This window comes from Gossypium hirsutum, chromosome A07 (assembly GCF_007990345.1).
Source record: "Gossypium hirsutum isolate 1008001.06 chromosome A07, Gossypium_hirsutum_v2.1, whole genome shotgun sequence".
In the NCBI taxonomy this organism is placed as follows: Eukaryota; Viridiplantae; Streptophyta; class Magnoliopsida; order Malvales; family Malvaceae; genus Gossypium; species Gossypium hirsutum.
This window is the reverse complement of record NC_053430.1, coordinates 17453592-17466615: the sequence shown is the minus strand read 5'-3', so window position 1 is coordinate 17466615 and position 13024 is coordinate 17453592. Positions and strand designations below refer to the sequence as shown.

Sequence of the window (13024 nt, the reverse complement as noted above, 5' to 3'; positions counted from 1 at the left end):
CAATTTCTACCACCAGCATCTGTGTATCCTTCTTGCTGAGTCATATAGATCTCCTCTTCTAACTCACCATGCAAGAAAGCCGTCTTAACATCAAGTTGAGCTAGCTCCAAATTCAACTGTGCTACCAAGGCCAACAAAATTCTAATGAAGGAATGCTTCACAACAGGGGAAAATACATCATTATAGTCAATTCTCTCCTTCTGAGCGTAGCCTTTAGCTACCAATCTTGCCTTGTAGCGAATATCCTTCTTGCTAGGAGATCCATCTTTCTTTGCGAATACCCACTTGCATCCGATTGCCCTTTTACCTTTCGGTAATTGCGCCAACTCCCAAGTATTGTTCTTCCGGAGAGACTGCATTTCTTCATCCATGGCGCTTTTCCATTTATCACTTTCTAAGCTTTGCATTGCTTCTTGATAAGTGATAGGAATATCATCAACAACGGGAAGGGCGTAGGCCACCATATCAGTAAATCGAGCAGGTTTACGAATTTCTCTCCGTGGCCTTGCAACTGCAACTGGTTCTGGTGTACTTAGTGGTTCTTGGGTCAGAACCTCTTCAACCTCTAATTCCTCTATTGTGGCTGGAGAATTAGACTTATTAACTGGGCAAATCCCCATCTGCTCAAACTCCACCTGTTTTGGAGTACACTCCACCTGCTGTGGAGTATTGCTCGTCTGAATATCTTTATCTGCTACCTTTTTCAATGTGGCAGATTCATCAAAGGTAACATCTCTGCTACAGATCATTTTCTTTGTGCTTAAGCACCAAAGACGAAATCCCTTCACTCCAGAAGTGATTCCCATAAAGAGAGCTTTCTTTGCCCTCAGATCTAACTTTGACTCATTCACATGGTAATATGCAGTGGTTCCAAACACATATAAGGAATCATAATCTGTAGCCGGTTTTCCAGACCATACCTCCATAGGAGTTTTTCTTTCTAATGCAGATGATGGCAAACGATTAACAAGATGGCCAGCGTATGTCACAGCCTCAGCCCAAAATTGCTTGCCCAACCCAGCATTGGACAACATACATCAAACTTTCTCCAGCAATGTTCGATTCATACGCTCTGCCAATCCATTCTGCTGTGGTGTATCCCTAACTGTGAAATGTCGAACAATACCATACTCTTGGCACACATCGAAGAACGGATCACTTTTATATTCCCCTCCATTGTCCGTCCTAAGCCGCTTGATTTTCTTGCCAGTCTGGTTTTCAATCATAGTTTTCCATTTAAGAAAAACTCTAAGCACTTCATCCTTAGTTCTCATGGTATACACCCAAACTCTTCTGGAAAAGTCATCAACAAAAGTAACAAAGTAGTGTTTTCCTCCCAATGAAGGTGTCTTGGAAGGCCCCCACACATCTGAGTGAACATATTCCAAAATACCTTTTGTATTATGGATAGCAGTATCGAATTTCACTCTCTTTTGCTTTCCCAGAACACAATGCTTGCAAAATTTTAATTTGCAAGCCTTTGCACCTTTCAACAATCCTTGCTTTGCCAGAATTTGGAAGGATTTTTCGCTGGCATGTCCCAACTTCATATGCCACAACTGTATTGAGTCCAATTCTTTGTTGCCGGAAGCTGCAGCGACTGCTCCAATAACTGTACTACCTTGGTAGTAATACAAGTTATTTTTCCTGATGCCTCTCAATATCACAAGTGCGCCAGATGTCACTTTCAAAACCCCATCTCTCATAGTAACAACTGAACCATTGGATTCCAAGGCTCCCAATGAGATGAGATTTTTCTTCAAACTGGGCACGTACCGAACATCAGTCAGAACTCTGGTTGATCCATCTTTATTCTTTAATTGGATTGAACCTATCCCAACAGTTTTACAGGCATTGTCATTGCCCATATAAACAACTCCTCCATTTAGTTCTACTAAATCAGAGAACCACTCCCGGTTAGGGGACATATGATAGGTACAACCCAAATCCAATATCCACTCATCTGAATGGAACGACGATGATGATGCAACCAGTGATAGTTCAGAGTCACTAGTATCATGCTTAGCAACACAAGCATCTACAGCAGCTTTTCCCTTATTCTTCAGCTTTGGATAATTTTTCTTCTAGTGGCCTTTCTCATGACAAAAAGCACATTCATCTTTCCCGAGTCTAGACTTTGACTTTGATCTCTCCTTTTGAGTTTTCTTCCGAGTGTATGAACGACCTCGGACTACTAAAGCTTCTGTATCTCTGATTGAGTTTTTCTGTTTGTCCTTCTTTCTCTGTTCATAACTGTATAAGGCCGCACAGACTTTGCTCAGAGATATATCACTCCTGCCATGAAGTAGAGTAGTTTCTAGGAACTCAAACTCCTCAGGAAGTGACCCCAACAGCATCAAAGCCAAATCTTCATCTTTGAATGTCTCATCCATATTCAGCAAATCAGTGACTAACTGATTAAATTTGGTGATGTGATCATTCATTGTGGTACTTGGGACGTATGTGAAGCGAAACAGTCTTTTCTTCAAGTGGAGCTTATTTTGACTGTTTTTCTTCAAAAATTTTTCTTTAAGTGCCACCCACAACTTATTTGCAGAAGTCTCCTTTGAAAAAGCATACCTCTGCTCTCGAGAAAGGCATGATCGAATTGTGCCACATGCCAACCGATTGATCGCCTTCCAATCTTTCTCCTGTACATCATCTGGTTTCTCTTCATCAATAGCAATGTCTAGACCCTGCTGAAAAAGGGCATCTAGAACCTCACTTTGCCACATACCAAAATGGCCCGTGCCATCAAAGATCTCCACGGCCAATCTTGCATTTGCAATTGTCGGTCTTGTCCACATGGACGATGTTGAAGCTCCTACACCGACCGTTTTCTCCATAATCTTTCAATATACCTAAGGAAATCTTTTCTGATGTGGAAGATCAGTTTAAACTGCAACCACAGAGCATACTACGATTAACCTTCGGCTCTGATACCACTTGTTGTTCCAATAGGGTCGGAAGCGTGTAAATTATTGTACTAAAAAATCACACAAAGTTCAATTCCCAGGGAAGAGAGGTGGATCACATGGATCTCTTAAATACCAAGTCTTTCCTTAGTCAGAATATCCCTTCTATAGTAATTTAATAGCACAATTAAATACTACTATTATACCCTCAAATATTGAAAGAAAAATAGGACAAGAAAGAATACAAGAGTTTTAACGAGGTTCGGTAAATTATACCTACGTCCTCGGGCACTAACACCAGATGATAACTTTACTATCTCCAAAATATTACAAACAAATAGAATTCCTTAAGAATTCTCAAATGGAAGAAGAGAGAAAACTAAGAGAGAAAGATTGGTTGGGATGATTGAAATGAGAAATGAGAAGGCCTATTTATAGTTGAGGTTCAAGGACCAAACAATAAATAGCCCATTATCTCAAGGACCAAAAAAAAATTATCCCTTGCCACTTTTCCAAAGTTGGTGGTTGTCATTATTGATTGTCTCCCATTAATGTTAATGGCAACCATTATTAATTGTCTTTCATTAATGTTAACACTTCATTGGTGTAAATGGAGTGATATGTGCATCCCCAAAACGTAGGGAGGGTTGGGTTTTAAAAATCTATCAATGTTTAATATGGTTTTGTTAGCGAAACAGGGATGAAAGATTATTATGTAGCCCAATTGTTTGTTCGCAAGAGTAATGAAAGCGAAATACTTCCCAAAATGAGAGTTTATGAGTGCAAGAATCGGATCTTACCCATCATTTACCTGGTGAAGCATATGGGGAGCTAGACGTCTGTTAGAGGAGGGGACTGGCTAGAGAATCGGGAATGGCAGGAGTGTTAATATCTGGAATGATAGATGGCTACCAGGAGCTGGAAAAGGAAGAGTTCAATGTCAACAGATTGATATTAGGTATTCCACAGTATTCGACTTAAATGAAAGAGATTCTGTTACTTGGAAACAAGAGGAAATACATTCTTTATTTGGTGAGGAACAAATTCAGAGAATTGTCTCAATACTGCTGGCCAGCAGTGAACCAAAAGATATACTAATTTGGAGGGGGATAAGACAGGGAATTACACAGCTAAGAATGGTTACAAAAGGTTGAATAAAACAGAAGATCCCAGAATACAACATAATCCCCTAACTAAGTTTTATACAAAACTATGGAACCAGTGGCGAATACAGGGGGGCTGGCAGTGGCCCTGGCCCCCCCTAAATTGGAAAATTTATGTTTAGGCCATTGAATTTTTCTTAAAATTTTAAATTAGTAAAGGTAAAATTATACTTTGCCCCCCTAAAATTATAAAAATTCTATTTAATCCTTTAAAAATTATAAATATATAGATTATAAAAAATTAAAATTTCATTCGGCCCCTAAAAATTTGTTCTGGCTTCGCCCCTGTATGTAACCTTAAAGTGCCAAGTAAAATCAGAATACATTTGTGGAAAGTTGTGAATGAGTTCGTGCCGGTCCTGTATAATCTGAAACTTCAAAAATTGGTGATAAACACGACTTGTCCAGTGTGTCAAGAAGATAAGGAAACGGAGAGCCATCTCTTTAGGGACTGTAACTTCACCCGACAAATACTCCGGGATTTGGGAGATATCAATTCGACATGCAACAGAGAAACAAATTGGAAAGCATGGTTAACGAATGAACTTGAGCATCTCACTGAAAAGGAATGTAAAATCAGAACCATCTTTTTATGGTCTATTTGGTACAACTAAAATAGAGTGTATCATGAGGGAATAAGGACCCTAGTGCATGAAGTAGTGGGATTTATCAACGCATATTGTGCAAAAATTAAACAAATGAGTGAAGTAATAAAGATCAGAACTGAGAATACCAGTAGGGAGTGGCAACCACCCATAGGAAATGTGATAAAAATCAAATTTGATGCGTCTTTTAACCAGATCCAGCATACTTCATTAGTAGGAATCATTGCGTGAAATAAAGAAGGGTTAGTGATGGCATCGTGTACTTACCTAGGAGAAAATATTGCAAATCCAACAGCGGCCGAGGTAAGGTGTGCTTACTGGCTGTCACTATGGCAGAAGAAATAGGTTTTTATGAAATACAGGTTGAGGGAGATGCATTGACGGTTATTAGGAAACTAAACCTTGAAACAAAAGACAGATCATGCATTAGAGTCTATATCCAAGAAATAAAAAGAAAATCACTTGGATTCATAATTATAAAGTTCAAACATGTACCAAGAGTAGCTAATATAGTAGCGCATGGAATGGCGATGGAAGGATGGAAGTAAAAAGACCCACAATATTGGGTGGAAGAGGTACCACGAGCGGTAGAAGAACTGGTGAATAATGTCAAGAACCGCAACAATGGTAGAATAAATGACAGTGACGAGTCCAGATCTCAAAATGACGGATTGATTCGATGAACTCGTGGAAACAACGAAGGTTGGTGTTTAAAAAGTCATATGCTGATATATTCACAGCTGAGGAGTCTCCAAAGCGACTACTGCACAACGGATTTATGGGTTTAGTGAGAAGAAAATGGGATTTTAATATTAGTCTTTTATTTTTCTGCTTTTAAGTTTAGAGTCTTTCTGTTTGCTTTTCTCGATTCCTAAAACTCTTTTATTGTTTTTCTGCTTTCATTTCCCCAAGGCACCGTTTTGGATGTCAATTATAGTAGGACAGTTGTAGGAAGAAGTTATTGTTCCATTTGTACTTGTATAATATCCCAGCTAATAAATGCATCAGTTGGGTCTTTCAAAAAAAAATATAATTTATACAAAATTTATCTTAAATATTATTATATCAAAAGTCTAGAAAATGAAAGCAAAGAATATTTTTTTTAATATATTAATAATAAAGATTAAATTTAAAAATTTATATAGTGAATTCACATAGTTATATTTGTATGTATCCACTTTAAAGCACATGATCATGTCTCCATGATTCTCGCTTTCTCTCTACTTTTTTTTTTTATTAAATTTTTTATTTAACTTAAAATCTATGTACATATGATTCTTTTTTATTATTTATAATATTTCTCCGTAGGATTCAAAATGTTGAATGTATAATATGATGAATTTATGTGTGGTGAATCACCCAAAATCCCAATTCAAATTTTATATTGTAGATTATATACAATTCTGGGTCCAGATTCCACCTCCTATACCAATTCTATTATAATGTTTTTAATTAAGTAGTATCAATATCAACTTTGTTAAAAAATAATTTAATAAATATTATTAGAATAGTATTTTTTTCTCTTAACAATTTTGGTTAAAATATGTGAATTTAGTCTCTATTTCAAATTATAAGTCTAATTGTTAGTACCGTTTAAATTTTTTTGTTAAATTTAAGTTTATAATTCCATCATCATTTTTTCTTGTTACATGACTATCAAATGAGCATTTCTTTATTTCAAAATGTCACCTTAATTAATTTAATAGAAGAGATCAAATGGTGTTAACAATTGGACTTGGATTCCGAAATATGAAGAGTAAAAAGATTAAATACCTAAAAATAAAAATAAAAAGACTAAATTTTAAATGTACAAAGAGTATAAAAATTTAGAGCATATTTTAACCTTTAATATTTTATTTAAAATTTCTAAAAAAAAGAAGAAAATCATTACTAAAAATAAACCATATATCCAACAATAGAACCCATGAATAATGATTTTTTGTATATAAACCTTTTACTATCTCACTTATAATTTAAGTTAAATCTTTTTAATATCTTTCTTGTCAATTCATGTACAAGATTTCTAGATGTTCCTTCCCTTGAACTTGCATTTTTTCTTTGATGAGTTTTATATAAGTGATTTGTCGTAATTTAATACGTCAAATTAGGCTCTCCATTACATGAGAGGAGTTTATTCTCAAGCAATTTAGGTGTCTTTTATTTACTTTTGTCGATTTTTAGTTTTTGTTGTTAATAAATTATTTTTATTAGTTTTATGCTCTTTTGACATCCAAATTGGCCAAATGGTGCCATGGGAGAACCAACAATATGATTGAATGATGTAGAAAGTCGATAAGGGCCCAAACTTAAATCATCATTCAGAGGGGTATCACGACACTGAGCTATGGAAGTCGTGACACCCTTGACAATGCTGAAGTGAAGAAACTTGAGACTAACTACAGTGATATTGCGATACCAAGAGTGGGTATCATGACATCGAAACCCCCAAGACTCCCAATTTCAATATTGTCTTGGGTATTGCGACACTAAAGCCTGGATATCACGATATTGCTACTTAACAAGGAGCAAAATTGACTACAAAGATAGTTTTTGTCTAGCACCAACACCAATCAAAATACATCTAGGGGCATTTTGATCCAAAATATTGGCCTGCAATAAGAAGTCAAAAGTCACTTTTGGCTGAGAACTAAGAGGTTGTTTAGTTTTACTTTTCTTTCATCTTTTTAGCTTTCTAGTTGTCTTCTTCTTTATATTTTTAGGGTTTAGTTTAAACTTTTCTAGTTCTTAGTTGTGTTAGTTGGTAGTTTGTTAGTTTGTTAGTTTTATTGTAGCTTTGTCTTAATTGTAGTTTTTAGTTGTATTACCATTTTAATCCATAACATTTAATATAGCTCATCTCTGTTTTTTTTATAGTTAAAAAAATGTTCTTTGATAGTATTTGTGACCCCCACTGTTGTCAACATTGTCTCTTTTAAGCAACCATTAAGAAATCACTAAGCTTTTTAAACCCTACTTTTGTGCTTAATCTAATGTATGCTTTGATTGTTTATTGGACTATTTTTTGTATGGAAATGATGTTAGGTGACTAAGTTTATGGTTGTTGGTTCATGGTTTGGTTAGTTTTTGGTATAAAGATTAAATTGTAAAATTTAGACTACATTGAATAACTTTCAAAACTTAGGATTGATTCCTCTAAGGGAACATATAGATGGGTGAGACCAAAAGGAGATCCTATTAAGCACCAATTCATTTAGTCTGAGTTAGTTTGGTGAAGTTGACAGATAAACCGGACTAAATAGCCTAATTTGGTAAAATGGTGACCGAGAGGTAAAATTGAGTTGATTAAAAGTTTAAACTTTTTAGATCCCTAATTCAAAGACTAATCAACAATATGGAAGTCAACCGACCACTTTTTTTTAATTGTTAATTGTGTAATTTTTTGGTTTTGCAATTTGGTCCTCCTTACTGTTAAGTAGGTACTTAGCTTAATTAACCCTGATAATGAATTGCCATAATATAGAACTTAGTGAGTAGTTAACTAGACTTCTTTGTTGCATACTTGTCAATTAGGAATCACTTTGTCCTCAAACTCTCTTGGGTTCAATCCTTGGAATATTCGAGTGTTCCATTGTATCACTAAAAATATTACAATTCGATCTGTCACACTTGTAATATATCGCCCTATTATTGATTTTTTTATGTTGATTATCAACCTCAGTGCGCGCGGTCAATAGGGTTAATATGTAATTTGCCCCTGAGCTTGTCCAAAAATACCTAATTGATATCTGAATTTTTTTGTACCTAGTTGATACCTAAACTTGTATTCCATTACCAAGGTTGGTACCTCTATTCTAGCACGTTAGTTTGTGCTGATGTGACATTGATGGTCAATCCTATAGTTACATGTAGTAACCTCTTAGTATGACACATGACGGATATAAATTAAAAAAAAATTAAGAACCTTTTAAAAAATAGAAATGAAATTAAAAAACGTATAATTTTTTGGACAAGTTCATGTGCCAACTAAGTACTTTTGGACAAGTTTAGAGGGCAAGCTACATGTTAACCCTTACAAAAGTAATGTTGTTAACAAATTGGAGCAGTGTATGTGACAGAATACAAATTAAATACCAAGTAAATAAAAAAAAGAGTCAAATACTAACTAAATACTTTTTAGACAAATTTAGAGGTAAACTATATATTACCCTTTTATATAATTTAATATTTCAATGAGAGTGCTAAGCTTTAAAAATGGTAAAAACATACTAGACAGTGGTAAGCTTTAAAGATAATCCTCACTCATCAAATTAAATTCATTTTGTTTGCTTTAGTAAGCAATTATTATAGTGACTACGGAAAGATGCTAGCTTTGATTGATTAGTACATATAATATTGCATTAAATTATATGCCAATCACCCCATATCGCCTGGTATATTGAACATTACATGCACTTCAAAATAATTCATGATTAGCAATAGTGTTTGGTATTCAAGGTGTCAAATCATATAAACTTACATACAAATTGGGTATTAACATGGTTATATTATCTATTCAATTATTATTTGTTTTTGGGTTAGTTGTCTTTGCTTACAGCAGAAATTGTGACATAAATTAACCTTAGTGGCGTATTGATAGTGAAATTTGGTAAATAAAATAAAATAAAATAAAATAAACCCAAGAAATTAGCTAAACCTTTGTTATTGAAAGAAACATACTCTGGATTGATTTAACTTTTTCCGTTGTCAACATTAAGGAGAAGATACCACCTGCCCTGCAGTTTGTCAAGCTGAATTGGACTTTGCTTAACCTCATATTTATGTAAATTAATGGACCCCCACCGCCCTGTTTGTTTCTTTTCGATCATGATGTTCTAGAAAAAAGTTAGCCATTTGGCACGTATTCCATGCTGTACGAAGCAAGGCCATGGATTATGGATAAACCAGTAGTCCCTGCATAATCTATGAAGTTGCATTGCACTAACTAAGATTAGGGTACAAGAGTAGGTCAAATGAGCCGAAGGCATAATCTACAAAAGCTATGTAGCATGTTACACCATGATGTTAAGGAGCATTAAATGTAATCAATACAAGCCACTGCTACTTCATTCTGAGGTAAAAACAAAATTTTCTGATAGGTCATCCTAAAGATTGATGTCAATGCCTGGCTTGAACGATGCTCTCGTTAAAGCTTGCGTTTTAAACTGGCTAAGATGCGGGTACCCAAGCAGAAGACGCGTAGATAATCCGACCCTTCCATCCCTGCAACATCCACCGCCCATCCACGTCCACCATAAAATCACTGTGGTAGCACTCCTTCACCTTTCCTCTAACTTTCTTCATGAGTTCAGGGTCTAATGGAAGCTGTGTAAAGCCAGCCCTCACACTACGAACCTGCCATTGTTTGTATGCCTCTGGTCTTTCTACTCTTTCTGTGCCTTCGCAAGCTACAATATTCATTATTTCTTGCCTGTAAAACTTTTGCTCGAGCATGGTCCTCAAGTTATCTTCTTGAGAGATATTTGTCTCGGACATATCAAATAGTGCAGAGAAATGGAAGAGTGCCTCCCGGAACCGTGTCACAAAAAAAGGGGCGTTATAGGACCCATTAACAATGCTATGAACGAAAATATCAGGATTTATCTTCCGGATCAAGTTTAGAACGATATCCCTTGGACTGTTCAACACTACTGTCTCATCTAGTAGGTTCTTAAATCGAAACAGGCAATTCACAGCAATAACTTCATTGGAATTAATCTTGAGGTCTTCAGTTTGGATTGTCTCCCATTTCTGTGCAACAGCATTGAACTCAAACGGAACATTATAACGCTCACAATACCTTGCCAAGCGATGGCCGGTCTCCTGGACAGCCTCAGCAGGCCTGAAGCCAGGCCTGGGAAACTCTATTCCAGTAATTCGTAATTTTGGAGGACCACCAGGTCTGTTTGCAAGGCAATGGATTAGAGCTGGCCACTGAAAACCATAAAAAATACCAAAGTCTATCACATGGAGTGTCGTTGCTTTCTCTGCTACCTTAAAAATAGTGTTGTTTGCGAAAAAAATTGCCATCTTCATGAATGGGCAGGCAGATAAATAAACTTGGTAAGCTTTCAACATATCAGCAGCTGAAGTTCTTTTCACAGCCAGAGAGGAATAAATATGAGTTCCAGTCCCAGCTAAGCGTGCTTCAAGGGCATCGACAAAGCATAGAGCTAATCTCTGAGAGCCATCACCAGTGGGTGAAGAATGCTGCCTAATCTGCTTTATCAGTTCCTTAGCAGTCGCACCATCATCTCCTGAGACTGCTTGTGCACATAAAATCAGGAGAGTCCTCAAATCCACTACTTCTTTCTTCTTACCCTGTTTCTTGCCACGAGCCTTCCCGGATTCATTTGTTTGCTCCTTTGGCCGCAATTTGCTTGGTCCATTGCGTGGAGTTTCATCAGCACCACAAGCAGGAGATTTTTCATTTCTTCCAGCACAAATGAGCACCTTATCAAACATGTCAGATAGCTCACTTTCATCCCCAGAAACCGCTGACTGTTTGTTATTCCTCCCTTCTTCAAAATCTTCATCTTCTCGATCATGATTCTTCTTTCCTGTCAACCGATATGGTGAATACTCCTTCCAATCACTCTCCATTTCGACTACCGTCACTGGAGCCTTCTGATTCAACTCTGCAGTCCATGCATTGCTCGTGAAATCGATAGTCAGCTGATTACCTTTGGGTAGGAACTTACTAGCTTCCTCAACCCCCTTCTTGAAGTGCAATGCCAATTCACTCTCACTAAAATAATTTGGAATAGCAAGCTCATTCGAATTAGATCCCACCAACCCTTTCCCATTACTGGCAGTACCTTTTTGAAAACGAGCTGAAGACTGTGAAAAAGAATTCACAGAAGACTGAAAAACAAAGTTATCAGGAACACTTGCTTCGAATAAAGACGGCTTGTCATTATTTTCCCCGAAATCACCATTCCACCGAGAATCAATAGATTTGCTAGTATTGGAACTAGAACCAGTATAAGTGCTATGATCACCGGACGTACGGAAAGAACAGTCATCAGGGCTGCTCTCAACACTATGGCCACTACAAAGAGGGGCTCGATTGCGAGGAGGATAGCTCTCACCAAGAACTTCATAAAGCGATTTTTCGGCAGCTTGAAGTGCCAACGAATCATGGAACATACAGGGCTTCTCTTCCATGTCCTCTTCCAAAAGCACCTGGCTTATGTATTTGAGAACAGTGTCGGAGAAGTCACCGTCATCAGAAGGAGATGAAGAATCTCCCTCTTTGTCTGTGCTAAAGAATGAAGCATAAGTGCTAGAATTATTCAAACCAAGAGAAGGTAAAAACGGGGCACCTACAGAGCTTAAATCTAAAGATGGGTCATTTGATCTAACCCCGTTAGAATTATCGGATTTAGGGTATCCATTTGAATAAGGCATGCTAAAACCATTGTGGAACTTGAAACCGTTTATGGAATTGAACTCTGAACCCATAATTTACAGCCTAAACTAACAACCTAAATACAAACCATAATTCAGCACAAAAGCAGGTTTTCTATCTAATCTCTAATTAGAATCCACAGACAAGGAACCCCCCCACCCCCCAATGTAGAAAAAAGAAACAATACCGTCTAAAATTCCAACAGAAAACTAAAGTTTAAGCCATACCTGAGACAACACAGAAGAAGAACCTAGGATCTAATAAAACAAGAGAAAGAAAAAAAAAACGTTTTTTCTATTCTTCTGCTACTACTGTTTTTATTAAGGGATGGAGAACTGAAGAAAAGAGGGAGTCTATCAAAACCATTCCAGACCATAAAAGTAAAATACCCAGAAAAAAAAAACGGAAGCTTGTAAATAGGATGCCGCACCGCAACCCGCAAAATGAAAACGTCACGGCGTCACAATGGGTCCGTTTGGTCTCTCGGACAAACCAATCAACGTTTTTTGCTTGTTTCTGTATTCACCGAAGTCATAGTTTTACGCGGCAGCTGCGGAAAATCAAATCTTCCACTTACTATAAATTAAATTAAACTATTTTTACCCTTCTCTATATTTTTGGACAATTAGCATTTTAATCATTAAATCCTTATATTTCATATTTTATTAATAGATTTATATAAATTTTTTAGCTTAATAAATATTAATATATACAATATTTAAAACCGATATGATAAAAATATTAAATTAAAATAAATAAATAAATAAACACTAACACATTTTAAGAACATAAAAGGTAGAATTGGAAACAATTTTAAGAGCATTTTCATTATCACACTCGATCTGTACAATATACTCAACTTTGCACAACATATCTCCCATCAGACTCTTCAACCCTTTCGTATTATTATTTATGACTTTGTACACGAAAGTT

General features: G+C 36.3%; 1 protein-coding gene across 1 annotated transcript; it reads right to left on the bottom strand.

Annotated features, from left to right (window-relative positions):
• Positions 1–9327: 9327 nt before the first annotated feature.
• LOC107940028 (scarecrow-like protein 33) lies at positions 9328–12638 on the bottom strand. Its single transcript, XM_016873437.2, has one exon. The coding sequence runs from the start codon at positions 12142–12144 to the stop codon at positions 9850–9852; it is 2295 nt and encodes a 764-aa protein (XP_016728926.1). The 5' UTR covers positions 12145–12638; the 3' UTR covers positions 9328–9849.
• Positions 12639–13024: the final 386 nt, after the last annotated feature.